The 25,925-nt window shown below is 33.7% G+C and overlaps 1 protein-coding gene across 2 annotated transcripts; it reads right to left on the minus strand.

Moving 5' to 3' along the window:
• Positions 1-928: 928 nt before the first annotated feature.
• Positions 929-12,570, minus strand: LOC147078435 (uncharacterized). Of its 2 annotated transcripts, XM_085957061.1 has the most exons (5): positions 11,430-12,570; positions 8,901-9,009; positions 6,536-6,768; positions 5,670-5,878; positions 929-1,728 (listed from the first exon to the last, which is right to left on the minus strand). In XM_085957061.1, the coding sequence occupies exons 1-5, from the start codon at positions 12,201-12,203 to the stop codon at positions 1,470-1,472; spliced, it is 1,584 nt and encodes a 527-aa protein (XP_085813187.1). In that variant the 5' UTR covers positions 12,204-12,570; the 3' UTR covers positions 929-1,469. The 2 variants fall into 2 exon arrangements, with proteins under 2 accessions (XP_085813187.1, XP_085813195.1); XM_085957069.1 differs by lacking the exon at positions 929-1,728 and having other exon boundaries at positions 4,509-5,878; positions 11,430-12,566.
• Positions 12,571-25,925: the final 13,355 nt, after the last annotated feature.

The following is a 25,925-nucleotide window of genomic DNA, read 5'->3' on the forward strand; positions in this document are numbered from 1 at the left end:
AGTAAATATCAACAACACCACAAGCGAAAATTAGATGTTTTAATAATGTGATTTTTCATGTAGGTACATATTTTATTGCAGTGCATATATGAATCCGTACCAAAAAGTAGTTTTGCTTGTGGTTACAAAATACTATATATGAATCCGTACCAAAAAGTAGTTTTGCTTGTGGTTACAAAATACTGATTTGTCAAATAAAATTGCATCAAGCAGACATTTTGAAAAAAGTGGTTTCACAATGTGAAGCAATCTTGGCAGCTTCTATGATTTTAAAACTTAAATTTATTTTGTATATCCACAGAAGATAACTTTAAATTGAGATTTCCGGTTACAGTCCAAGTACCACGCTAAGAATTTTAATATAAGGTCTAAGTACCAACTCAGGGATGCTGACAGATCTAAGTACACACTGATGGCATGTAGTGGCTGCGTTTTGAAAATCAAAAAAGTCGGTCAATTTCATAAGTAATAAATTAAATGGAATAATGTATTTTGATTCTTTAATCTAAAAAATTATAAAATATGTTTTTAATTAAATTATAGGAGATATATTGCCCATTTAATTCAATAATGCACGAATAATTATTATTAAAATCTGTAAATTAAATAATTGTAGGTACAATGTGTTTTTTTAAGGAGTGCAAAGGGTTATTATAATAATAATTAATGTAAGTTATAATATAATAATCTGAATTTAAAATCAAGAAAAAAATGTATTATTTCGAAAAAATAAAAGTATGGCTTAATATCAATATTATAACGATACGCATTGACATCACTAGCGCTTTCTTCTCAAATTAGCGGATTGTGTTGAAACAATTATAAAATGTATTTACCTCAGAATTTGGAAGTTTTTTGGTGGGAATCACTTAACTATAAAGTGTGGAGTACTCCTGGCTACTGGGTTTTAGTTTTTTTTTTACATTTTGGACACTTTCTTCACCTTTTTGACGACGTTTTTTAACAGAAATCGTGAGTGTCAACACACTGTCGTCAGCCATTTTATATAGAATATCGTTGACCACTGCAGTGGTACTTACACCATTATAAATAAAACACGCCAACGGACTTACAACATCGCCAGATTTAAATATTTTACTGTATTTTTTTGACTTGCTTGAGGCATATAGACCATTGTTGAGGTTATTGGCGTTGGTACGTAGAACATTTTTCAATTTTTCGGTACTTAGCGCCTTAATTACTTCACGTATTCATATTATCTTAGTATTTGTTTCTCCTCTTCTATAAATAATAACCGTAATTAACCTAAAGTAATAATAACCGTAATTAAGAGTACACAAATTGAGGGTTCTTTTGATTGTATCAATAAAATACAACATTGTTGAAATAGATAGCCCATTGGTGTAAATTATGTAAGTTAAGTCATTTAATTTCAACATACTTAATATATCACAGTTATGTTTATTAAACAGATAAAGCTTTGTTAGAAAATATTGTAATACAATAATTTATTTTCTGTATATTTTTTTAGGTAAGTCAGAATTTTTCTCGTGTTTCCTCGGACACCGGCCAGTAATATCTATGTAGTCTCCGTATTTACAAGTTGGTGTTTGACACACCCCGTTGTGGATGCACGTTCTATCTATCAGACTGAAGTATTCACGTCCATTCTTTTTTCTCAAGCAATCCTTTTGCTTATTAAAACAATCGCACTCGCAATCTCCGTCTCTCATATTGTGAACTGAAAATTCAGTGGGACAAACGCATCTGTAAAGAAACATTAAATAAAGTTGTAGTAATATAAAGTACTAGTGGCTTGTTGGGACTCAGCCCCAATCCAGAGTTACTATTTTGGCCTTGTTCGCTTGCTTAGCTTTTATTTTGGTAAAACATTTTATTTTTGCACTCATCTTGGGACCGTAAGTCTTTCATTCAAGCCATCAAACACCGAAAGAGATTCAATGGTTTTCGCATACAAGTTCAATATGGAATTAAATATAATATATGGTTATTTCAATTATATTATAAACTAAGAGGAGCATGCATAAAACATAAAATTATATTGAATCGAAATAATGGCAATATTACATGCATAAACGAAAATACAATGACAATAATTATTGTTAAACTCTGAATAATTAGTGATGTCACAACGTGCAACATTATCAGTATTTAGCAGACCATTTTTTTAATTGTAAAGAATGCTAAAAATGTGCAAACGACACAATATAAATTGAACAATTATAAATAAATAAATATAATTTTTCAATAATTTGATGATTGCAATGATCACAGTAAATACGTATTTATTGTTCATATGACAACACAGTCTCCTTGAGCATACTGCTTCATGTTTATTGACATTCATTGAATGATCGATGTCGGAGATCTATTGACAATTAATGTGAAAAAGATCTTATTGTTATTTGACCCAATCAGACGTATCAAATCTTATCGGTTTATAAGTAAGATTATTCCCAGTGTACACTAATATGTAGATGTCGGTAATATTTTCGAAAGTGTTATAGATGAATGCTTCGAGTGACATAATATCTTAGCTGGCTCGCACATCACAACTCGCCTCGTGTGCCTGAGAGCCATAAATCAAAACTTCCGAGACCGGCTGGCCAGTGTTGCATGACACAACCTCGCACATCTACCTAGCGACAGTCGCACGTAGCCTTCGAAACGTATTGATATTTCAATGCGGTGATCGGCGAGCCGGTATAGGATTGACCAATTCGTAGGTGTTTCTTTGTGACTTCGACCCTTTCGACTCGGTGCCCGAGAAGGATGCAACATGTCGAATGCAACAGCCAGATGTTTTTTTCAGACAAAACAGTTGCATTTGATCAATCTGCGAAGCTGCATTTGGCAACGCGTGTTAGCTGGCTCGCACATCACAACTCGCCTTGTGTGCCTGACGGCCATAAATCAAAACTTCCGAGACCCGCCGGCGAATGTTGCATAATACAACCTCGCACATCTGCCTAGCGACATCGACATTCGACATTCGCCGCTGCCGCATTCGCGCGTACCCCGAAACGTCAAAATATTATACTCTAGCTAGACAACGCATTGTGTAAATATGTCATCAGACGCGGAAACAGCGATTATTATGTATTGGTACCGCAGACATTTAAGAAGAAGGCGAAAATATTGGATTCATCCGTCAATTAGGCATATATCGATACACAGTGCATCCTTTATCGCAACAGAATTTTCTCGTTTGCAATTTTTCTCGATGTACGGAGAAACGTCAAACGTGGCGACAGTCCGGAGAGAAATGGCCGATTGTGCGGCTGTGCACATACGCGGAGTCGATATTGGTCGATATCGACTTGCAGGCTCTGGCACAATGCAACTCGATGCATGCGGCAGCAACATATTTTTTTCAAGCGTCGCAGTCGCATCGGCCAATCTGCGAAGCTCCATTTGATAACGTTTGTTTCTTGGTTTACGATGACGTCACATCGACGAATTCGTCATAAGACGCATGCGGCGAGTTCTGATGTGCGAGCCCTCTTAATGTTAAAAAAACTCTGAGGCTATATTATATTATGCAACCCATATTGGGTAACTTTCTGAAAATCAGTCCCAATCATAGAAAGTGTTGCATTTTTAAGTCATCTTTAGTAAATGTAAATTTCAATCAAAATTTGCATATCCTTGACGAATTTTTTTGTTAACGTATGAATTCTCTCACGTTGTGACGTTTCCATTTTTTTCAACATTCATTATTAAGCCGATCAACGGGTAAATAGCTTAGAAGGAATTGTGACATTTTAAGCATCAGATTCTAAGTACATATGTGGAAGAACAAACTAAGTCTTCTTAAAACCTATTATATATAAGTACCTAAAAAAATTGTACACCAGTCAATTTTTGTCTTAAGATACTTTATATAAATAGTTTCGAGTTACCATGAATTAAAAAATTAAATATAAATAGCATTGAATGAAAATTCATCTCAAAAAAAATATCAGAACAGTGAAACCTCGATTATAGGGTTTTCAAGGGACCCTAAAAAAACGATAAATGCGATATAATTTTTTTTTTTTAAAAAAACTTGTTTTTCTCCTGAATTTTTTTCGACATCTTGAATTATTTTCAGTTTCTCAGCTAGAGTTCTAGTTTTCTTCGTGGGGGGCATTTTAGTTGTGACTTATAAAAAATCATGATACGAGATGCGACCTATGCAAACAAAGCGACGCGACTGAAAGGTCTGTATGTACCATAAACAATTTTACGAAAGCGAAATGAAAAATATTTAACCAAAACAGTCAATCGGGATAATATTTGTGATGAGACCATAATATTTAGACAATAGGTAAAGGAAAATGATAAATCGGGGAACGGTTAATGCGGGAATGAAACATAAATCTCAATGATCAAAATATATTAAAATCATGACTTATTCAAAAAATTAACTAGACAGTCAAGAAAATTTAAAACATATTATGTATGCAATAATAAGATGAAAGCCCTTAAAGTATACGAAAACAGTTTTTTTCAATAAAAAATATATTTATTTCTTTAATTTTTTTAGCAACAAAACAATTTTATTGATTAATTAAAACACTTTTAATTGTAAATTGTATATTTCATAATAGTACCCTCATTAGATGTCACCGTAACACTTAGTATTACTTCACTTCGCATAAAATGAAGTCCTAACTAAAATGCACTTAAAAAAAGTGAAATCAGAAAATATAATAGCGATTTTAAATATACGTACTTAATATTATTATGGCGGTTAAATGTAACATGTAAATAATTACAAGATAAAAAGTGCTTTTTATGTGCAACGTTTTTAAATTCTGTTGAACCATATAAACTTGACTTGACTAGCTTAAACGATCAAAAAAATTTGTACTTGACATGTCATATTGATTTCCATAGTAACGCACGTATATATAAATAATTCAGTTGCTAGGACCCCAGACCCCTAACAACCAATAATGGTGTCGAAATAACTTTTCATACAAAACGGAATTAACTGAAAATGAATTCAATTCTACTTAAAGATGGCTAAAAGTATTAAAAAAATGCATTGGCATCGTGTTCTGATATATTCTAAAAGTTTCAAATGTCTAGCTAGTCAGGAAGTTAGTTAAAAATCGATTGCAAGATTTATACCGGACAAATAAGAATACGAGCTAAGAAAAACGTTGTAATAAAATACGTTGGTTTGTTTAGGGATAAGTGTGTACATGATTTTTTGTGTTTTCCTTTTCAAATAAGAAAATTATTATTGAACTGCATATTTAAAATGAAAACAATATTATTTTACATCTTGTCTCCTTTCTATTGCATTTTTGGTAAGGAAAAACAGTCAGTATTGAACATGCATTTTTTTTTCTTGATAATTATGTTATTAAAAAACGATTTTTAAATATTGAGTATATTTTCTAAAATGCACAGGTATTTAAAACATTTATATAACATCAACATCAATTTAATTGTCTACTATTTAAATGTTAATTCAATATAAAATGATACACAGACTGTTTCATTATTTAAATTGTTATGTTAAATTATACAGTTTTGCCATTTACACATTTTTAAAATGGTTTTTATCGATCAGCTGAGAAGTTAACATTTTCTAGTTAGTGTGTTACTTAAAATGTCATGTAGTCGACATTACAAATTATGGTTTGAAAAAGTACCAAATTAGTGTGAAAATTTGTTGAGAGAATCATTATTACCGTTTAAGTGGCATCGGTGCTTCCGTTCTGATGTTAGCATCAGGTGTGTCGAGAAGTCTCGTCATTGATGGCCCCGGCCGTAACGATAAGATTGGAGAAGTCTCATCCTTCACCATATAGTCTGCCCCTTTGATGACACATTCGCATTCAGTATGATTCGTGAAGATCAACTTTTCAATCATGTTACCAGATCTACCAACGATGGACGTCTAAAACGAAAAAGATGAGACCATTTTTATTTTTACATAATATTATATTTTAGATACACAAATAAAAAAACATAGGAATAAAGATATATAAAAAAAAAAAATATTTTAAATTAAATTTCAATATTGTGTGCTAACTTTCTTAAATATTCTAAATAAGAAATACTACCATACAGAGGCATTAACTAAGTGTTAAAAGCTGATGATTTAAAGTTATTACTCTATTAACAGCTGCAACGGATTAAATCTCAAATTACACTGATTATCGTAAGTATGGAAATTTCTATCGATATGCAATTCTAAAAACCAGAAAAGTACTTGTTTTATATATTTTTGCATTTTTTGTGAGCGGATTCGGATTTGTCCGGGCGGTATTGACGAGCACTGGTACGGGTGCATTTGGTTTGGTGGCAATGTCCGGGCGGTTTTGTAGGGGTGCCATTATTTAGGAATATCATATCGAAAGAAAGTAAATATACAAGAGTCTGAAGATGCCGAAAGATGAAACCCAGATCACTAAGACATTATTGGAAAATTACCTATAGCTTAGAATTTCAATCAAAATTTCATCAGCTATTTTTGGTCAATAATATAAATTGAATTAGATTGAACGATAAAATTAAGGATTAATGTATAAAGAAAAAAATTAAACAAACTAACATAAAAGTATAATTCCACTTGCTGGATGTATTTTGGAGCACATGTCATTGAATCCGACTGACAGCATCCAGTATCGTCACCGCAGTAGTGTAAGAACGTACACCGAGGCATGTACGTCTTCGATGGGTTCGGGTACCAACTTTGAACGTTGACAACACGCCGCTGCGGCACTCTGCAAGTTCCTTCTTTTGTCATTTGGAAATAGTGCTGAGACACTTTTTGATTGGCACTTTCTGTAAAGATATTATCAATGTTTTATATTTTATAACTTCAAATTTAATTTTAATTTATAATTTAACTGTTACTCTTAGCATCAATTGGGGGATCCTCCAGAAAAATACTTATTTATATTCTTAATTAATAATTTCAGAGTCAATAATGTCTTTGTACATTTCCTAAATCGACGTAATCAATATTCTTTGAATAATGTTCATATTATGCAGTCATTAATTCATAATGTAATTTTCCTTTAACTCATCCATATTACATGTAAAATAACTTGAAAATGAATGTTGATATATGGATTTAATTGATTCCTTTCTTCTCTCTTTTTTTCCATCAATGAGTTAAAAACGCTCTCGGCTCCGAAGAGCTTCACTAAAATTTGCTGATGTAAAAATTTCTCAAGATCTCGAGAAATCAATAAACTATTCTTGATTTCTCAAGAATCAAATATTCTTGAATTCGAGATATCATACACTCTCGTCACAAACAAAGGCCTTTTGTAAACGGTCTAAATTAACTGTTTTCATAACATTAATTTTACCTTTTTAAAAAGGTTCTGAAGTCTTCAGTATCATTGAATATAATTTTTTTTTTAGTTTGACTTTTGAATCATATTCCAGATTTGACAGTGCATCTTCCACAGTAATCGATAAATCTTCTTGAAGTATTTGTAATATGAGCATTTCCATGTTTTTAAACATTTTTGCTAAAATTAACTAATATTTCTTGAAGTAAGGTCAGAATATAATTTATAAACGATTATTGTTTTTTCCTTAGGCCAACCTCAAATGATAGTACTAATAATTATTAATCATTGAACATACATAATTTTGAAAACATTTCTGAGAAAATATAAAATTAATAATCAAAAAAAAATAGTTGATTTAAAATTATTAGCAAGTTCAAGTAAGTTACAACAAAAATCTTGTAGTGATCCGTGACGTCGGTTAGTAATTAAAGTAATACCTACTTTGATTTAAAATACAAAAGCCGATCGCCAATAGTAGCTCAATTTAGAAAACGCTTTAGTTAGTAGTAAGAGTATTAAAAGCCATTAGTTAAAATTTGTCGCAATTAAGTATGACACCTTTAGTATTTATAGTGATCTATGTGCATGGGCGCGATACCCGGGAGATGCAGGTGTATCTTACATTTTTCAAAAAGATTTTTTTTTATTTGTTATAATATATTTTCTCCGAAGTGTTTTCAAAAGTATGTATGTTCAATAACTAAAATGTTACATTCTTAAATCTTGTGAATTATTCGTTGAATAAAAAATATAGTTAATTAAAAATTAATCATTGGTTTACAATAATGAATAAATTAATGAAAAACGCATGACAAATAATCTCTTTTAGGTCATACTTTTGGGTCACTTGCTACAATGAGATATCATTTTAAATAAAGTAAAATACTGTAATTTCTTGCGATAAAAGGTTGTTTTATCTAATACATGTTTGAATGAATGAGTAAATAAGTATTATGTTGTCAAGTTTTACAAACTAACATAAAGATTTTTTTATGAGATGAAGCATATTATATTACTTGATGTATTTTGCAAATACGTAATTATTATTTTGGCAATAATGCCAATATAAAATCATTATTATACATATTGTATGTAGAGGTTGTGATCGAGATTTCTCGTCTCGAGAATTCACTAGAAATCGAAGTAAATTCCCATTTCTCAAAAAATCATCAATGAGAATCTCGAGAATTTGTTATCAAGAATGATATATAAAAGATGTGAGATTCAGAAGTCCTGATTGACTTTTGATAATAATTAATGATACTGACAAGAAAAAATCCAAAACAACAAACATCTCTTGAAGGAAATTGACAACAATTTGTTCGCACAATACTTTATAGAAAAAATTCTCAAGAATTCTCGATAAATGAATAAACCAATCCTGAATTCAAGAGAATCATGAAAAATCAATGAAACACAAACTCTACGTACTTATATAAAATAATCCATTTAATGACTATGTACAAAATTGTATTTCAATTATCTCTAGCAGTATTTATAGCCGTACTTAGTAAATAATTTAAATTGGTGTATTATTATGTCTTCGTTGTGGATTGTCGACCTAATTGTTTAATTAGTAAGTCAGTTATTTAAGCAAGTGTGAATACATACGATTCCTTCTTGGTACTTTGGACGGTTCAATCGCCGCTCGTGTGCCATAATAAACCCACTTAATACCAGACGCTGAGTCAACATTTGCATCTGCTTGAGATCCATAAACCTGAAAGATTAATAAATACATATTTATTTCAAAACCTCTCTCCAGCTAAAAGATTTTTTTAATAAAAAGTACCATTGTATGATCTGGGTCAGGGTTGGCGAACCTTTTTACGTATGCGTGCCAAAATTTCTCAAATAGTATTTTTCGACTGTCTGACGTGTCAAGCAGTTTTTCATGGTGAAAAAAAGTTTTTTAAAGTTTTCTAAAAAATATTTTATAAGAATTCTATTAAAACAGTTTAAAAATTACAATTGAGTTCTTGATATTCTATCTGTCACCACATTTCTAGCTGAAGGCATATCTTTTATTCTTTGAAAATTTTTTCCTTGTTTTCAAAATTCTCAAAGAGATCGTGGAAGCATTTAAACCACTCTTCTATCATACTACTTATATTCTCCATCACTGAACGGTTTTCCATTTTTAGAGATTATATTGTTTGAGGCAAAATAACAAGCAGTTATTATATTTGAATGACTGCCGATAGTACTTAATTAATTTTTTTAGATTTGTTGATTGAATACTTTTATTTTTAATTTCGCGATCCTGAGGACCGACCTATGCAATTGTATATTTACATTAAACGTAATGATTATTCTTGAAAAGGATTTGCCTGCTATTTTTTATACAATGTGATTTGTCATTTATTCGTGAATTTCGTCGTTTCCGTTTGCGCATCGATTGGTAAACATAATATGAAAAACCGAAGAAAATATGCAAGGTTATGACGTCGTCATTGTTTTTTAATATTATACCTATATAAGTGCCTACTTATATAGATATTACTTTGTAAAACTTTTTTTATAAAAAAAAAAAAACAGTTTATAAATATATATATAATAGTAATTTCTTTTCTTATCAAAATGAAACATTCGCGTGCCATGTAAAATCATCTCGTGTGCCACTAGTGGCACGAATGCCATAGGTTCGCCACCCCTGATCTGGGTTATTAAAACAATAAGGGCAAATATTAATATATATATATGTATATATACAAATATTATAGTCTTCAGCACCAATTACATATTGGGATATATCTGCAAACAATTACTTTTTACAGTAATTAATACTAAGTATGTACTGATATAGTTAAAGACGAGTATGATGCTACCTGTGGTATTTAGCCACAGAATACAAAGCATGAAAAATACAATCTGTTGATAATTTATGTTTTAAATTGTAAGGATTAATAAAAATATGGTATTTTATGATTATTTTTATCATTAAAATTTTGTTTAAAAAGTTCTTTTGAAGATAAAAAAATACTTTTGAATTCATAGATTTTTCAAAACAATAAAAATGTGTAGATAGAATCAATCTTCAATATAGTCACAATAGTGATTTATTCATAATTATTACTATCATAAAAATTCTCTAATAAAAGATTGCATCGCATGTAAATAGTATGTAATCTACTTCGAGTTATTGAATTGTGTGACGTTAATGATTGGTAATTTACGAATGTTATTATTTATGTATCATCTTAATAATCTAGGAACTGGATAGGTTAGCATTACAAGCTCAAACATTTTACTTAGATTGAGTTTACGCAGACAATCTGCAGATGGTCTGTCTGTATTCAAGAATGACTTTTTTTTCTTATTTGTTGATTAAACGCCAGCTTTGGTTTCTGTGCAACCATAGTCTGTGCAGACATACCGGACTAAAATCTCCGATCATGTAAAGCCAACATTAAGCCCTGGTGACAATTTTTTCACAAACTGGCGGCCCCAGATGTGTTGATTGAAGTACATATTATTTCTTACATAGGTAAGATTTCAGATTTATTAAATTAGTGTGTACAGTTTAGTAGTTATACACACTTAGGACATCATGATTGAGGATCGTGACCCGGACGATTTGGCTGTCGAACAGCTTTCTCAACAGATTGGTCTTACACCTCTCGGCATTCTGCGTCACGCGTGGTAGCTGGAAGATCCGTTGGGCACTCATAAATTGGTTAAATTATCTGGGGCATCCAATGTTTGCCTTAATATTCCGATGCGGCGTGTCTAAAAGACAAGACAGCATGGGCGACACAAACGGACACTCTATTAAGCCACGCTCATTTGATAATAATTACTTGTAGATGCGACAGGTTACAAAAACTCGTAGATGAACACCCTTAGTTATACCTGCAGACCAGATATTTATCGCTAGACTCAAAGTGCGGAGCGTCTGGGTATAGAGGAATGTACTTACCTGGAAAAATGCGGTACATCAGCGTTTTAAGCGACGAGCAGCTATAAGTAATAGGCGGGATAAATGTGGAGATATAATGAATATTTTTTCCAAATGGACCCCTTGAAACCATTTTTCTGTGTTACACCTTTACACACTTAGGTATAGTAGTACCTACCTATCTGACTAAAGAAATAACAGTAGTGTTATTAAAAAAAAAATGAATGAAAAAGTGCTCTTACCCAATCACTATCTTCGTTACTATTTGGAGGTTGATGTTCTGCTACGATGTCAGCAGGTTTCTGTGCGAGCGACCACCCATTAGCAATCAATGCCAGCATGTACTGTCTGTAACCTTTATCCATGTCATCTTGTGTTAGACGCGTTTGATTCAGGAAAAAATATGGCACATCGACTTCGTCTTCGAACTCTCCGTAATCATCATCATCTTCTTCTTCTTCCTCTTCATCGTCGTCAATTGAAGATTCTTCAAATTGTCTCTCCCTCGCGAACGCGGCGTTATCTTTGTTCAACGGCGGGTATAATAATTCACTTTGGCTTTCCGTAACTTCACTTGAACTTTCTGACGTCTCCGAAGAGACGTAATAATTATTATCGAGTAAGTCGCTCCCGCTCGTCGATAATAATTGCCGAGACTCTGATCTAGAATTATTAATAGCAATGACATCAGGTTCATCTGCCGTCGTCGGGATAGTCTCATCAAACTTAGAAATTTTGTTAAAGATGTTATCAAGTTTTGGATAGCGACTATGTCTCACCTTTCGTTTATTTGGAATAGTTATTGAACTTCTATTCGGAGTGACTTTGAATTTTTTATATATTTCCAAGTCTAAAGACGGCTGTGCAGTATTGTTTTCATTGTGAATTTCAACACTACTTGTTGGATTTCTGTCGAGTCTGTTTGTATTCGAAGTCATTGCGATCGTGCAGGGCACATGGTTCAAACAACCCATAAAAAGGAACGTTGTAAATAATACCCTTAGTAAATAAAACATTTTAACTGAGAAATCAACGAACACGTAGGTAATTAATTTACATCAATAATTTTTAATTATTTAATATAAGTTGTGGAGTTATATTTACTTTTACATTTAAAGTACATTAGGTAGGTACACTGCGCCGAAAGCTTATTTTTATAATAAAACTTTTAATATCAACGTCCAGTTTATAGAATTTGCGATTCAAACTTAATAGTGGTCAATACTATAATTGTTTGCAAGCTCAATAATTATTACGCACATATGTGTCTTACAAGAATGCACTTACGCAAAGGGAAAGGCATGCACATTGCACACACGTGCCCCACCCACTCAAATCAAAAGCTCACACACAACCTGATTCCTCGGCGGCAAAAGCCCAACTGGATTAGGGAGGGGACTTTCAAGTACGGAATATCGATAAATACTTTCAAGAGTTACCTCATTATTTTCATTTATCGTAACTGCTATAATATTGAACAAAAAATTTGGTTGAACAATTAGCTTTCTTTCGAATTATTGAAATATCTGCATGAAACAATAATTGCAAGAGCTCAGTATAAACCATTTTTTTCATTAGCTATATAATATGTTGTGGATCTTCGCTGCCTTAAGCCGCATTGCCACGATCCAAGTACGATCCGAGTAGACTCGGACCAAGCGCCATCCGAGCCCATTCGTACGAAACAGCTTCATACTAATTACTCCTATAGGGGCTAACTCGGAAGAACAGAACGCGGTCCGAGTAGCTTGGATAGGAGTAATTAGTGTGAAGCTGTCTCGTACGAGTGCGCTCGGTCCGAGTCTACTCGGATCGTACTTGGATCGTGGCAACGCGGCTTTACGAAGAGGTTTCGTAAAAGACTTTTTACGAGAAATTGATATTGACATTTATCCAACCAGAACATACTATGGCTTCAATAGCACACTAAAAATTACATATGAGTAGTTATTGCCAGACCCGGGATTCGAACCTGAGACCCTTGATTTACCAAAAGTACCTATACGTTATCACTCAGCGATTGCAAGAGTACGAGCCATTTATGTAGGTATTAAATAAATTCAATGTAAAAAAAAATAAAAGAGTACCAACTGAAATTTAATTCCAACTTACCTATATATAGTGTACATGAGTCAGTTAACAGATAACTATAGATGAAACTGGATGAAAAATAAATTTACCTGTATATTATAAGAAAAGTCAATTTTTTATCATCATATACCTACTTACATGACGTACCTAATAAACAAATCGAGAGTATCATGAAAAAGGATCTGAAGTAAATAATTGTTGTGAGCTCAAAATATTGTACCTAGCGACCTATATAAATTTTTCTACAAAACAAATGAAAAATGTGGAGCTTTCGATATAAACATATTTTAAAACATGTAAGAAATGTGTAATATGTAAAACAATAGGAAAGGTAATAATTAAGTATTTTATAATAAATTTATTTTATTCACCACTCTGCTCATCGTCTCTTTGCCCAATGACCTTTCGAGTCCTCTTGTAAACCTAGTCTGTCTTTAGAAGGGAATTTTCGTAATAAAATGTATCCCAAAGAGATTAGATGGTGCCTGTCTATCCTAATAAAACAGGTCTCTAAAATACAAATACATAATATTTTGATACCAACATCTTTCCTTAGTATACAAAATATTCCCCCTTCTTTCGCGCATTCTTATGATTCCTTACGTATTCGTCCGGAACCAGAAGACGGCTTGTTCCTACCTAGGATTAGATTTTATAACGTTTTTTCTTATACGAGTTGAAATAAATTTGTTAGCTGAGGGTACTAATTTCAGACCGAAAGATACGAACTCGGAGTCAGAGTCGTCAGAAATAGGCAGACACATTTATTAGTCATTTTTAAGACATTTATTAATTAAAAAATCAAATTCGGAAGTCATGAGTTTGAGCCTGATTTGGAGTAATATTAAAAAAAACGAGTCCACAGCGCTGCCTAGAAGAGTTACATGTAAATTGTACGTATTACATTTCGCCGTATCACAGTTCACTTTCAGCTGTCGTACTGGGAAAAGATAGTCGTATAACATTGCAAAATGTTTTATTTAGACAAGAGTTTGATCTCAATGGTATGTGGCCATCGGTTTCCGATACAGCATCTCACGGTGAACTGTGGTATGGCCAACTGCATACGTATATTTTTTTGGACACAGCCTATAACTAAACTACAACAGTAAAAGGTTCGTCACTCTGAAGCCCGAAGTCTCATTTGCATACCTAGGTATTTTATTTTTCGTGATTGAAATAAGTTGATATCTAATTGGTGCGTTTCCGCTCTACTCCTAAGCACAAAAAATAATATTTGCCCACCTCTAGCGAAAACAGATGTGGAATAAAAAGTTATTTAGAATAAGTGAGCGATGATCTTGCATATTTTATTTGTGAATATTGTTTTGGACATATTTTTATTAGCAGGATTTTATTTAATATTTACCTTACCATTATTATATATTTTATAGGTATAATATGAGGCACCTTGTTATTGGTAATCTACCTTCCTGAATACAAGTAATTCAATGTCAAAAGACGAGCTGTAAATACGGTGTAGTTTTGAATTTCTAGTTGTTTGCGGAAACCCTGTCATACGTATCATTTATGCATAAACAATCTAAGTGTATAAAGTATAAACATAGGTACAGGTTCGCTAACTCTGATGTAGGATGTAAAGCGCAAGCTCGTCTCCGGAAATTGTACGTATGCAGTTCACCGCAAGTTTTTGTATCGGAAACAGATTGCCGTATACCATTGAGATCAAATTCATTTATAAATAAATCTTAAATTTAGTGTTATACGGCCATATATTTCCGGTATACTGTGAACTGTGATACGGCGAATTGCATACATACAATTTACATTTAACCGCGTAGTATATTTAGGATTTAATCAAGGAACACAAAATTAATTGGAACTGGCATACCTACCTTATCGGGTGTGGTATATCAGGGTACAGGTCTCGGGTGTGGAAAAATATGGCATATACTTAAACACATGTTATTAAAGAATATTTATTCTTTTCAGTAGCTACGTCTATCCCATAATATGCATTAAAGTTTGTCACGTAAACATAATGCCGGGTCCACACTGGCAACAACCTCGTTAAATTTTACGATAATTATCATACTTATCGTAAAATTTAACGAGGTTGTCGCGCGACATGTTGCCAGTGTGGACCCGGCATTACGCGCATTCAATATTTTCGGATAGTCGGTTTGCTTTGTGTTCCATGGTTGTATGGCTTATTGAAATAATGAAGCGTAGGGTACCTATAATAGGGTAAATAACTAGGGTAAGCCAGTTCGCATTAATGTGTTTCCTGGTTAAGTAATTTTTAATAACATTGTTTTTATTCACGCCGTCTGAATATGAATTGAGTTATCGATACAAACAATAAATAGTCAAAAAAAATGTTATAGCATTAATTATTGGAAGTTGAAATAATATTATAATCGGTGGATTTGGCGAAGAAAAATATTCACAAACGGAAGCTCATCGCTCACCCATATGGCTAATATTTCAAGTGGTTTAGGAGATTCACTGGCGGTGCCGCTGCGTCCATCTGAGACACATACGCATCTTTCAAGAGATATTATAATAATAACAAAAATAATAATAATACAAGCGAACGGAAAATGAAATATTTCTGGTATTGGAGGTTTATATTTAACACACATATAAATATGTTTGCACATCCAGCGTCCACTGCATCCTGGCCAGAAAATGTCAACTATTTGTATCGTCTATGTCCTACGAACATAATAACAAACTACTTACCTATTTTATTTTTATTCTATAGTATCAGAGTAAAAAGGGTTGATATCATGGTCGCACTAAGCGGGGTGGTTGGTGTTGGGGGTGTGCAGCAACCGGCCAGTACCTACCCATCTTAATATCAAAACTACCCTGGTCCCTAGTAGTATTTATGACACTATTAAATAATCATTATTTTTTTTTCGACCATGTCCGATCTTAATAAGTCCATATTATGGGCCTCTACAGAGTGGAGGTTTGTATTGACAGATTTTTGTTTTTACGAGAAATGGATGTCAGCCACTCACTCAACCTATTAGGTCCATACTCTAATTCATACACAAATTGAAAAACAATATGTGTACTTCCCAGACCCAGGATTCGAACCTGGGACCCACGACGCTATAGGCAGACGCTTAAGCCGCGCGGCCATCGTGGGAGATTACAAACTCATTGAACATCGAACAAAATCCAAATGATTCGGGGATCAGAAGAGGCGGAAGTATTGGAAATTTTAATTAAAACCATATTATGAATAACGAGTTTTTGACATATGAGATAACAACAATCAGGAAACATCTGAATAGTTCACAGAGCTCAGTACTCGTACCCACGGATACGCCACCTTTGTATTCTTCGGAGAAATTTGTTTTCAAATACTTGGATAGCCTTCTCTTGTTTCTCCGTTAGTGTTCAGGTTTCACATCCATACACTTCATATAGGCGAATGTGCGATTGGTTTCACGGCCACGCCATCCAATTACGATTTTTTTAAAATACCCTACATAATTTCGTCGTGTCAAAAAAATCATAGGGTTGTCTTATATGTACCTACAATTATTAAATATTATTTAAGAAGTCTTTTTATCTCTTCCAATCCTGGTAAATTCTGATTGAAAGTCTTTCCAACACCTTTCCTATAAATTTATAAATATGGGTAGGTACCTACATACTTATACATTTAAAAAAAATGTGCTTCCTTGATAGGTAGTTACATTATTTTGCAGTTGATTTATTCTATTTAGGTCGTTCTATGGGTTTATATCACGAAATAGATGTCAACATAAACAACTAACATATTTTCAAACACATTGTAATGGAGTTTTAACATGTAGACATAGGTAGATACTTTGGATTTTTATGATAAAAAAGAGGTGATATTTTTTGCAGAGTGGGGGGGGGGGGGGCGGAATTTGATATTCCGGGACATAATAGAGCAAAGTGTTTTCCTCACAGAACCAGATTAATAAGATGTTGAAATGTGAAAGCCAGTCGCAATGGACCAAGCGTTTGAAGCCGGATTCGGTTTATTACTTTATGACGGCCAGGCCATAAACCACAAGAAACACAAAACACGCCGATTGTCATATTAGTAGTATTATCAATTTTGATTACGCGTTTCGTTTTTATGACAAACTTTAATGCATCGTATTATGTAATATGTAAAAAATTGTAGCTACCTATTTAAAATAACATATTCTTTGTTTTATTAAATTTAAACAAAGTGTTTAAATGTATCCCATAATTCGAGAAACTAAAAACCTTGTTACAGCCACACCCAGATGGCCAACCCGCTTCCCAGTATTTTTGTGTATGTATGCTGATTTTCCTACAAACAAATAATTTTGTTTTGCGACAACCCGATGACAGCCCCTGGATTTAATATTGTTTTACCACCTATGAAGTATTTGGAGATCTACTTCCAGGAATCCACTCAGTGGCGGTCCAAGAGATTATTACTTTATGCAGGACTTATGTTGTCATTGGGGTGTGTAGAATTTGTTAAAATAAATATTTCGAATGTATGGTAGGCGAAGTTTATATCGTCACTGTTCTGGCAGAGGACACTAATTCGAAAAAATGACATATTGAGTTAGTTATAGGTACCAAAATGTTACTTATTTCAAACCTTAGATTATAGATTTCAAACTTTACCGTCTGGAAACCTTCTTAATAAATAAACAGTCTTTATTTTAAAGTCATCCTTTTTACGATTACTTAGATAATAAATTCACATGATAGACCATTTCAAACATTTTAACAACTCAAATTTAAAGTAATTCTAAGTCAAATTACTCAAAACTAGTATTCTCCAGTTAGTGTGTTCTACCAGAACAGATACGAAATTTAAGATGTAAGTAGGTATGTATTTAAGATTGTACGAAAATTCCAGTTTGAACCATTTATTTATTTATACCATTACCTAGCTCGATACAAAGTTCATACATACATGTCATAATATCTTGACATAGGTACTTACCTAATGACATTTTAACCATTTCACTTTCGGTAGGTATGATGTCAATAATATGCACTCCATTGGTTGGTATAATGGCTGGTAATCCGTCATACATCATAAAACAACTAAAGAATCAATACTTATTTTAATATTGATTCTTTAGCTGTTTATAGATGTTTATATCATTATAACATTTAGACTTGATTTAGGCATATAAAAATATGTAATACCTACCTATCCAGATGCACATAAAATACAGTAGACAGCTATACCTACCTACTTCAAAGGAATTGAAATCCGCCGCATGCAGCATAGACGCAATAAATAAATATTATATTCATTTGAAAGGGTAAATCAATACGATAATTAATTATCTCCTCTATATTATTTATTATTTATATAGTTTATGACCCAGGATCGTTATTGTGAATCACCGTAATCAATCAAATTCTCAGTAACAATTAAGTACTTATTATAATATTTATAATATAATAAATAATAATAATAATGAGACTTATTTATAATGTGAAATGTCACTTGAAATGATTTTTAAATATGTGATACGTATGTGAACATTTTTTTACTGTCTAACATTGGTATTGTAATAATATGGTACCTATTATACCTAGTACGACAATAGTTACCTACCTGCAGGTAGAGTTGGGTTTCGGGAATTCTCAAGATTTTCAATCCCGAATCTCGAGAATTAAAATTTTTAACATTTCGGGAAATCCCGGATCTCGAGAATCTTTTCTCGGGATTCGGGATTTTTTTATTATCAAATATTAATTGAAAAAACGACTTTTTCGCAGAAGATAAGCACTGCGAGGATATCATTAATGCTCTAAAACCTATACGCGTTGTGGTCGAAGCTCTCAGCCGCCAAAATATGAACTTACTTGCAGCGGATTCTATTCTCAAATTTTTGTTCACAAAATTGGAAAATCAGCACACCGAATTGGCCTATCCAGCTTAAAAAGAAAACTAACAGGTCGTAGATCTAGCCCTTTGTTATCTGCCTTTAAATATTTGCACGATCCAGTAAACAGCTGTCGTGACCGTGAGAAATATGCATTCTTCCCAGTGACGTCCCGTGAGGGTAGGCAGATTGAGCGTCGCTTGGGGGCGGCAGTTACTCGAAGGGCGGCAAATCGAAGAGAATTATTTGGAATATATAGAAATAGCTACATAAACATAGTAATAACAAAAATGTCTTTCCATTAAAAAAAACAGCTCACTGGTTTTATCGGGTTCGCGATATCTAGTTTACTTCCGTTCCCATCGACGTACTTGGTGACCAGAAACGACACGTGCAGATTTGCGAATAATTAGTCTGATATTTTATTAGTAATGTATCCATACAACACATTTCTTAGATATTGGTCTCATGAAAGGATGATAAAAATACTGTATAAAAATGAGGCGGCTTTTTGATGCTGCCTAGGGGCGGCATTTTATCTAGGGACGTCACTGATTCTTCCAGACGTGTCCCAAAACAGAAGTAATTAAAGAAGCCAAAGCGTACCTGGTCCGTCTTTTTTCCACAAGCATTCAAGAAGAATATCAGTTTCCGATTCTGACGCTGATGCTGTGTCCGTGATTGTGAACAACAGCGATGAAGAAGAAGATATGGCGAAACAACTTGAAAAATATGTCCAACAATGCTCAAAACCTAACGCAAACATTATATATAATTATTATGAAAAAAGTGGACACGAAACACAAAACTATCAAAGACTGATCAGGAAATTTTTTGTCTCAAAAGCGTATTGTCAGACGCAGCCATTGACAGTTTATGTTTTTTGAAATCCTATTTTAATAAGTAATGTTTTGAATTATTTTTATTTTCCTACTTCTATTTTGTTTGTCTTCTTACGTAAATAAAAAAAATCATATTTTTTTGGAATTTCTCTGTTTTTACAGTTTTTTTTTTAATTTCCTCGATATCTCGAGAGTTCTCGAGAATCCTTTTCTGGAAATCACGAATATCGAGAATTCTAAATTTAATCATTTCGAGAATTCCCGCATCTCGAGATTGAGATTTTCTTGGGAAATACCCAACTCTACCTACAGGCAGGAAACACAAACATGTTAGTTACTTCTGGGTATGCCGTAGGTATAAGGTTATAAGGTAGGTTATAAGAGGTACGATTGTTGAGAGTTGATAATATTATAGTTATTAGTAATAACTAGAGACCGGATTAAATGCAACATAAAAAGCTTGAAATATGCATGAAAATGCTTAAAATAGGCACGAAAAGTGTTAAAATATGCAATTAAATAATAAAAAATACTTAGTAATTTTTAGTTTTGCGATATGAAGACTTGTCTTGACATTCTTGTCTATTTTTGAAACTTCTTTGTGCACGAAATATTTTTCTCGCAAACTCGACAATATAAAACATTTCCGTCGTATGTAAATTAATGTTCCAGGATAGTCAGCCATCCCACGAAGACACTTTTTTTTCGGGAGGCATGGTACACATTAAACGTTGCACAAATAAAAAAAAACTAAGCTTATGCAATGAGCGCGTCAAAAATAACATGCGTAATTTAATTGCCTTATGGGAGGAGTGCTGCAATAGGCGAGCCATTGCCGACTAAAATAGAAAGCCAATACATTGACGACTGGTCCTTTTTTCCGCCTCTCCCGTTGTTGTCTATGTATGTATGAAATGTCATTGTTCTATAGAGTGCTCATACTGACGCGTCTGTCGTGTTCACACAGCGTATGGTTTGATTTGAATCGATAAGTTACATAATAAAATAAACTAGCATTAACACACTTTCTACAAATGTAATGCATAGATCAATATTACATAATTTTTGGAAAACGATATTACCATCGGTTTTTGTGTTAAGGACTAGTCTGACTTTGACAGCTGATGAATAACAGGAATGTATATTATTTTAAAATAACACTGATAGTTAATATACCTATTTGATTTGAGAATTTTTTATAATTCAATTTGAACGAGAAAGGGCGAATCACTATGTCAAGTAATCAGGGATCTTATTTTGACAGCTGAAAAGTGGACCACTCGTTGCTTGTGAAGAAAGTTATGCTCAGGCTTTATTAATCTAAAGATGGCGGTGGGCGAGCAAGATGCAGAACGATATCGTTCGTCCTTGTCGCGCGTGAGTATGTGTTTTACTTGGCCTCATAATAATAATTATCCTACCAAAACAAAGTGCATAGGTTTGGCCGGCTACAATATAGATATACCACACAATATTGTAAACATAGCGAAAATATGCATATCACTAGATTTCAGGTAAAATATGCAATACCCGGTGAGAATGGGCTAAATATGCAATTGCATATGATCCGGTCTCTAGTAGGTAATTACCCACACTTCATAAATCATTCATTACGCCTGTGTCACCTGTGTGCCGTATAACGTTCGGGGTAACTTTGCGAGCTAAGTATGATCAATCTATAGACTTTTATAGGAAACTAGACTAAGAATATAGACTGTATGTCATTATAATGTTTTTTCCAGGTAACATAAAAACATTGAAAAGTGGGTTTCTTTCTGGGTGAGTGTTTAACAAGGCTTAATTCTAGACTCTAGAGTGTGAATGGGATAAACTTAAGCATTTCTTAAAAAATAGCATGTTATATTCAATGTGCATACTATGCATTTAAGTTTGTCACGTTAACAGCGCTCGAAATGGAAGATTTTACGAACCGGAGCGCTTGATAATTTTCCGAAAATATTTCCATATTATTTATGTAATAATTATATATATCATAATATTTTAGATACCTGCCAAGCTCAGCTGGTCAAATGAAGTGACTGTCTTGAAAATTGTGGCAAGCAAGATTAGGTCATAATGTTATCGACGCCACAGCCAAAAATTGAGGATTACGTCATAAATATTTTTTTTACTATAAATCCGGCAAGTAGCGTATAAACTTTTAAAAAAATATATGAAGTAAATTAATTTTATGACTTTTTAATACTTCACCTTTTCCACGAGACGGAGCGATAATTTTGGGGGTTTCACGAACAGGAGCTGCGCTCCGGTGCGTTCCAGTCCATTTCGAGCGCTGCACGTAAACGAAACGAGCATTCAATATTGCTACTAATATCTGGGAATATTCAGGTGGGCTTTAGGTTTCTTGCGTTTTATGGCCCGACCCGCATTAAGTTGTAAACCAAAGGTGACTTCAAAGTGTTGGTCAATGCCAGTGATTTCCAGTCGGGGTTCCGCGAGTAGTGCCAGGGTTGCCGTGAGCCAGTGGTGCACCCAGGATTTAATATTGGGGGGCCCAAGGAGGAGAATGTAAATTAGTCCAATAGGCTCTTTTTCTTCTTCATATAATTATTTTTACATATTTTCACAATACACGGCGATATATTTGTACAGTTTCTCCTAGTTTTAATTAAATTGGAGGCATAATGGCGGTAACCGTTGAGCGTGTCATCAGCGACTGTCGGATTGGAAGTGACTAACAGCGACCATGCTGGACATGTGTACCTAGTATGCTAAAACATTACTCAAATAATATCGGCTGTGCCACCCGCTTGGTCTAGAGCAGTGTTTCCCAAAGTGCGGTACGCCGGTACGCGTACCCTCTGGGGTACGGGAAGAGTTTGGTTGGGGTACGCACTGCACCGGGCTATGGCTGCGCCTGGTGCAACAAGCATTAATACAACATTAATACTCCACGGAAGGAGAGCAATTGTTGGAATTGGCTTCAGCGGATTCTTGCAAAAAAAAGTGTACTTTAACATCTTGCCTTTTCCAACTTCATATCTATGTGAAACCGCATCTCAGATTAAAATTAATAACCAGGGAACCAAATTATGATGATCTGTCGTTTCAACATAAATAATTTCATCCTTCTCACTGTTTATAATGAATGTTATTTTTTATAATATAACTTTTATTTATATTTTATTATGAATGAATTTTATATTTCATTTATTATTATTTTGTTTATGTACTACAAAAGGAAAATATAAATATGTTTTGATTGTTATTATAGTACTTATATGCATTTTTATTTGACGAGGAGTACTCAGTGTTACGAAAATTATAGAAAGGGTACAGAGATGTCGAAAGTTTGGGAAACACTGGTCTAGAGAGCTACAATATTTATGCCGAATTCCACCGAAAAAATGTTCTTTTGATTTACACCACCACCGACTGTAGTGGGTGTAGTCGTTCTTTTCGCCGAATGTTTATCGTAGATTTTTGGTTTTTTAATATTGAGGTTCCAAAATATTAATTGAAAATGGACAAAAAAAGTATTATTGCATTTAACTTATACACAACCTACTCAACACAACACAGCCTAATATCTCGTTTATCGGTCTTTTGTCTATTGCACTCGGTGTACCTACACCATGGCCCCCACGTCCTGCTACGGGCCCTCAGGCTAGGGCAGTGGTCGGCAAGCCGCGGCTCTTTGGCCCCTTAAGTGTGGCTCTGCCACAGATGCTCTCTGCCATATTTGACATGGCTATAAATAAGAAGCAAAAAAAATAGAAGAGGATAACCGTAAATGTAATGTTGAATAGACCGAGACGTTTATTCAAAACTTAAATGGCTTACCAACCTGTTTTTATGTGTCGGGAAAAATTGGCGCATTCAAATTTAGAGGGCTACTACAACTAAAAACTCGTAATTTCGCACTAAATATTCTGTCAATGATGCAAGGAAAAAAGCAGCTGTCAGTCATTGTCATGATTCAATTTTATGGATACCTAACTTACAATTTAATTTTTATTAATAAATAAGATCATTATTGCGTATGATATTCAGTTTTATTCAGTGTACCTACCTAAAATTTAATTAGGACTTAAAACTTCAACTAAAGTACCTATATAATTTAAGTTTAAGAAATTTGGCTCTCAAAAGAAATCTCAATCGTTGTACTGTTGATATTTGGCTCTATTGACTGATGAGTTTGCCGACCACTGGGCTAGGGTATTTGACGGGCCCCCTATCCACTGCTTAGATTAAAGGCAGTGTGAAACATTACATTAACGTTTTTCAAATTGTGTTTTAGTTCAAATTGAGGGTACTTATACAGTGAATTATTGGCGATTTTCAATACATCTACTTTAATAATCGAGCTGTCGAGTATCGACACATAATAATCATAAAATATTTTGGACAATTATATAATTTAAAATGTTCATAGTCACGAAGTATAATAGGCGACTTTTTTTACTATTGAAGCTAATTTATTATGTGTGTTTATCTCACTTATCTGGTCAACCTGACACGCCGGGGCCCCCACAGCCCGGGCCCCCAGGCTAGAGCCCTGTCAGCCCTCACCTATACCACTCCGGAATTCGGGTGGACAACGAGAATTTTTTGACAGTTCATTAGGGAACGGGTTTCTAAAAAAACCCGACATTAAGTGTTTCGAAATTTTTGTGTTAGAAATTAAAATCTAAGAAATTTTACTAAAAAGGGTACTGGAGAATTAAAAATCATTTTTTTGCCGTGTTATTTGTCGAAGCCCAAGGTATAGTTTATTGGCTTTCAATTTCAATGTGTAAAATCATTCTGATGATTTTCATATTTTGGGGGGGGGGGGGCAGGCCCCCCTGCCCCCCCCCCTGGGTGCGCCACTGCTGTGAGCATTCAAGTAATTTTTTTGATAATTAATTAAAAATAGTAGTCTATATATCTAAAACTCCAAATTTTACCACACTCTAACATTCTCGTTGGCTTGTTACTGCCCACAGAACAGAATTATATTTCTGAGTTCCCTGTTACTGCCACACTCAGAAAATAAAGCACTTCCCATTATATCTGCGTTCCTGGATTTAAAAAATAGGGACCTGGCAGTATTATATTTAGCACTAAACCACTGGTTTCCAGCGCTCGAAATGGAAATAGATAGTACCTAGGTATCGGTGGCGAAGGCTGGACGTAGGCCATGGCTCCCACATCCTGAAGCGGGCCCCCAGGTTAGGATCTTTGGCGGGCCCCCTACCTATCGCTAAGGATAAAGGCAGTGTAACGCTCCACAGTAGCGTTTTCCGAATGTTGTACGTGATAGAATTAATGTGTATATTTTTAGTGTTTTTTTAATATTTTAATAAGTATCTACATCCATTTGAATTATGGAGTTGTCGAGTACCGATACACAAATAAAAATTGTATCTTACAAATACATAATTTTAAATAATAGCATTAGTGAAGGAAAATAGCGCCGCAGGCGACTTTTTTACTATTAGAGAGAATTTGTGATGTGTATTTATATCACTTATCTGGTCGACTCGCCACGTCGGGCCCTTCTTGAGTTCGGGCCCCCAGGCTAGAGCCCTGTCAGCCCCCCCTTTGTGGGGGCCATGAGGTAGGCTGTGCCATGGCTGTAGTGAGTCGGCATAAATAGAGCACACTACATCTTGTCAGTTACTTATATTTATTTGTTTTCATTCAATTAATAATACAAATTAATTGCAGATGGAACTGGTAATTTAAAAAAAAAATTAAATTAACCCCTTCCTAGACCAAACTATAATAGTGGCTGTGGATATCCGTCAAAAATAATACACTTTTTCAGTCATACTAAAAATACAAATTGCAGGTGGTTTTTAAAAGTAGATTAAACCCTGCCTGGGCCAAACCATAAAAAATTAAAAAAATCCTTCTATCTATAGATTTTATAATATGATAATTTTAATTTTCTGGATATACGAATATTTTTTATCCAATATATTGTGGTTTCCTTTAGGTAGGGTTTAATTACACAGGT

The sequence above is a fragment of the Rhyacophila brunnea genome, unplaced genomic scaffold, assembly GCF_057557595.1.
Source record: "Rhyacophila brunnea isolate RB1 unplaced genomic scaffold, BYU_Rbru_1.0 scaffold_11, whole genome shotgun sequence".
Classification (NCBI taxonomy): domain Eukaryota; kingdom Metazoa; phylum Arthropoda; class Insecta; order Trichoptera; family Rhyacophilidae; genus Rhyacophila; species Rhyacophila brunnea.

Coding starts and splice junctions, on each gene's coding strand:
- LOC147078435 (XM_085957061.1), bottom strand. CDS start 12,203: ATGTTTTATTTACTAAGGGTATTATTTACAACGTTCCTTTTTATGGGT. Junction 6,769..8,900: donor CAAAGTACCAAGAAGGAATC/GTATGTATTCAC, acceptor ATATCTTTACAG/AAAGTGCCAATCAAAAAGTG. Junction 1,729..5,669: donor GCACCGATGCCACTTAAACG/GTAATAATGATT, acceptor GTTTCTTTACAG/ATGCGTTTGTCCCACTGAAT.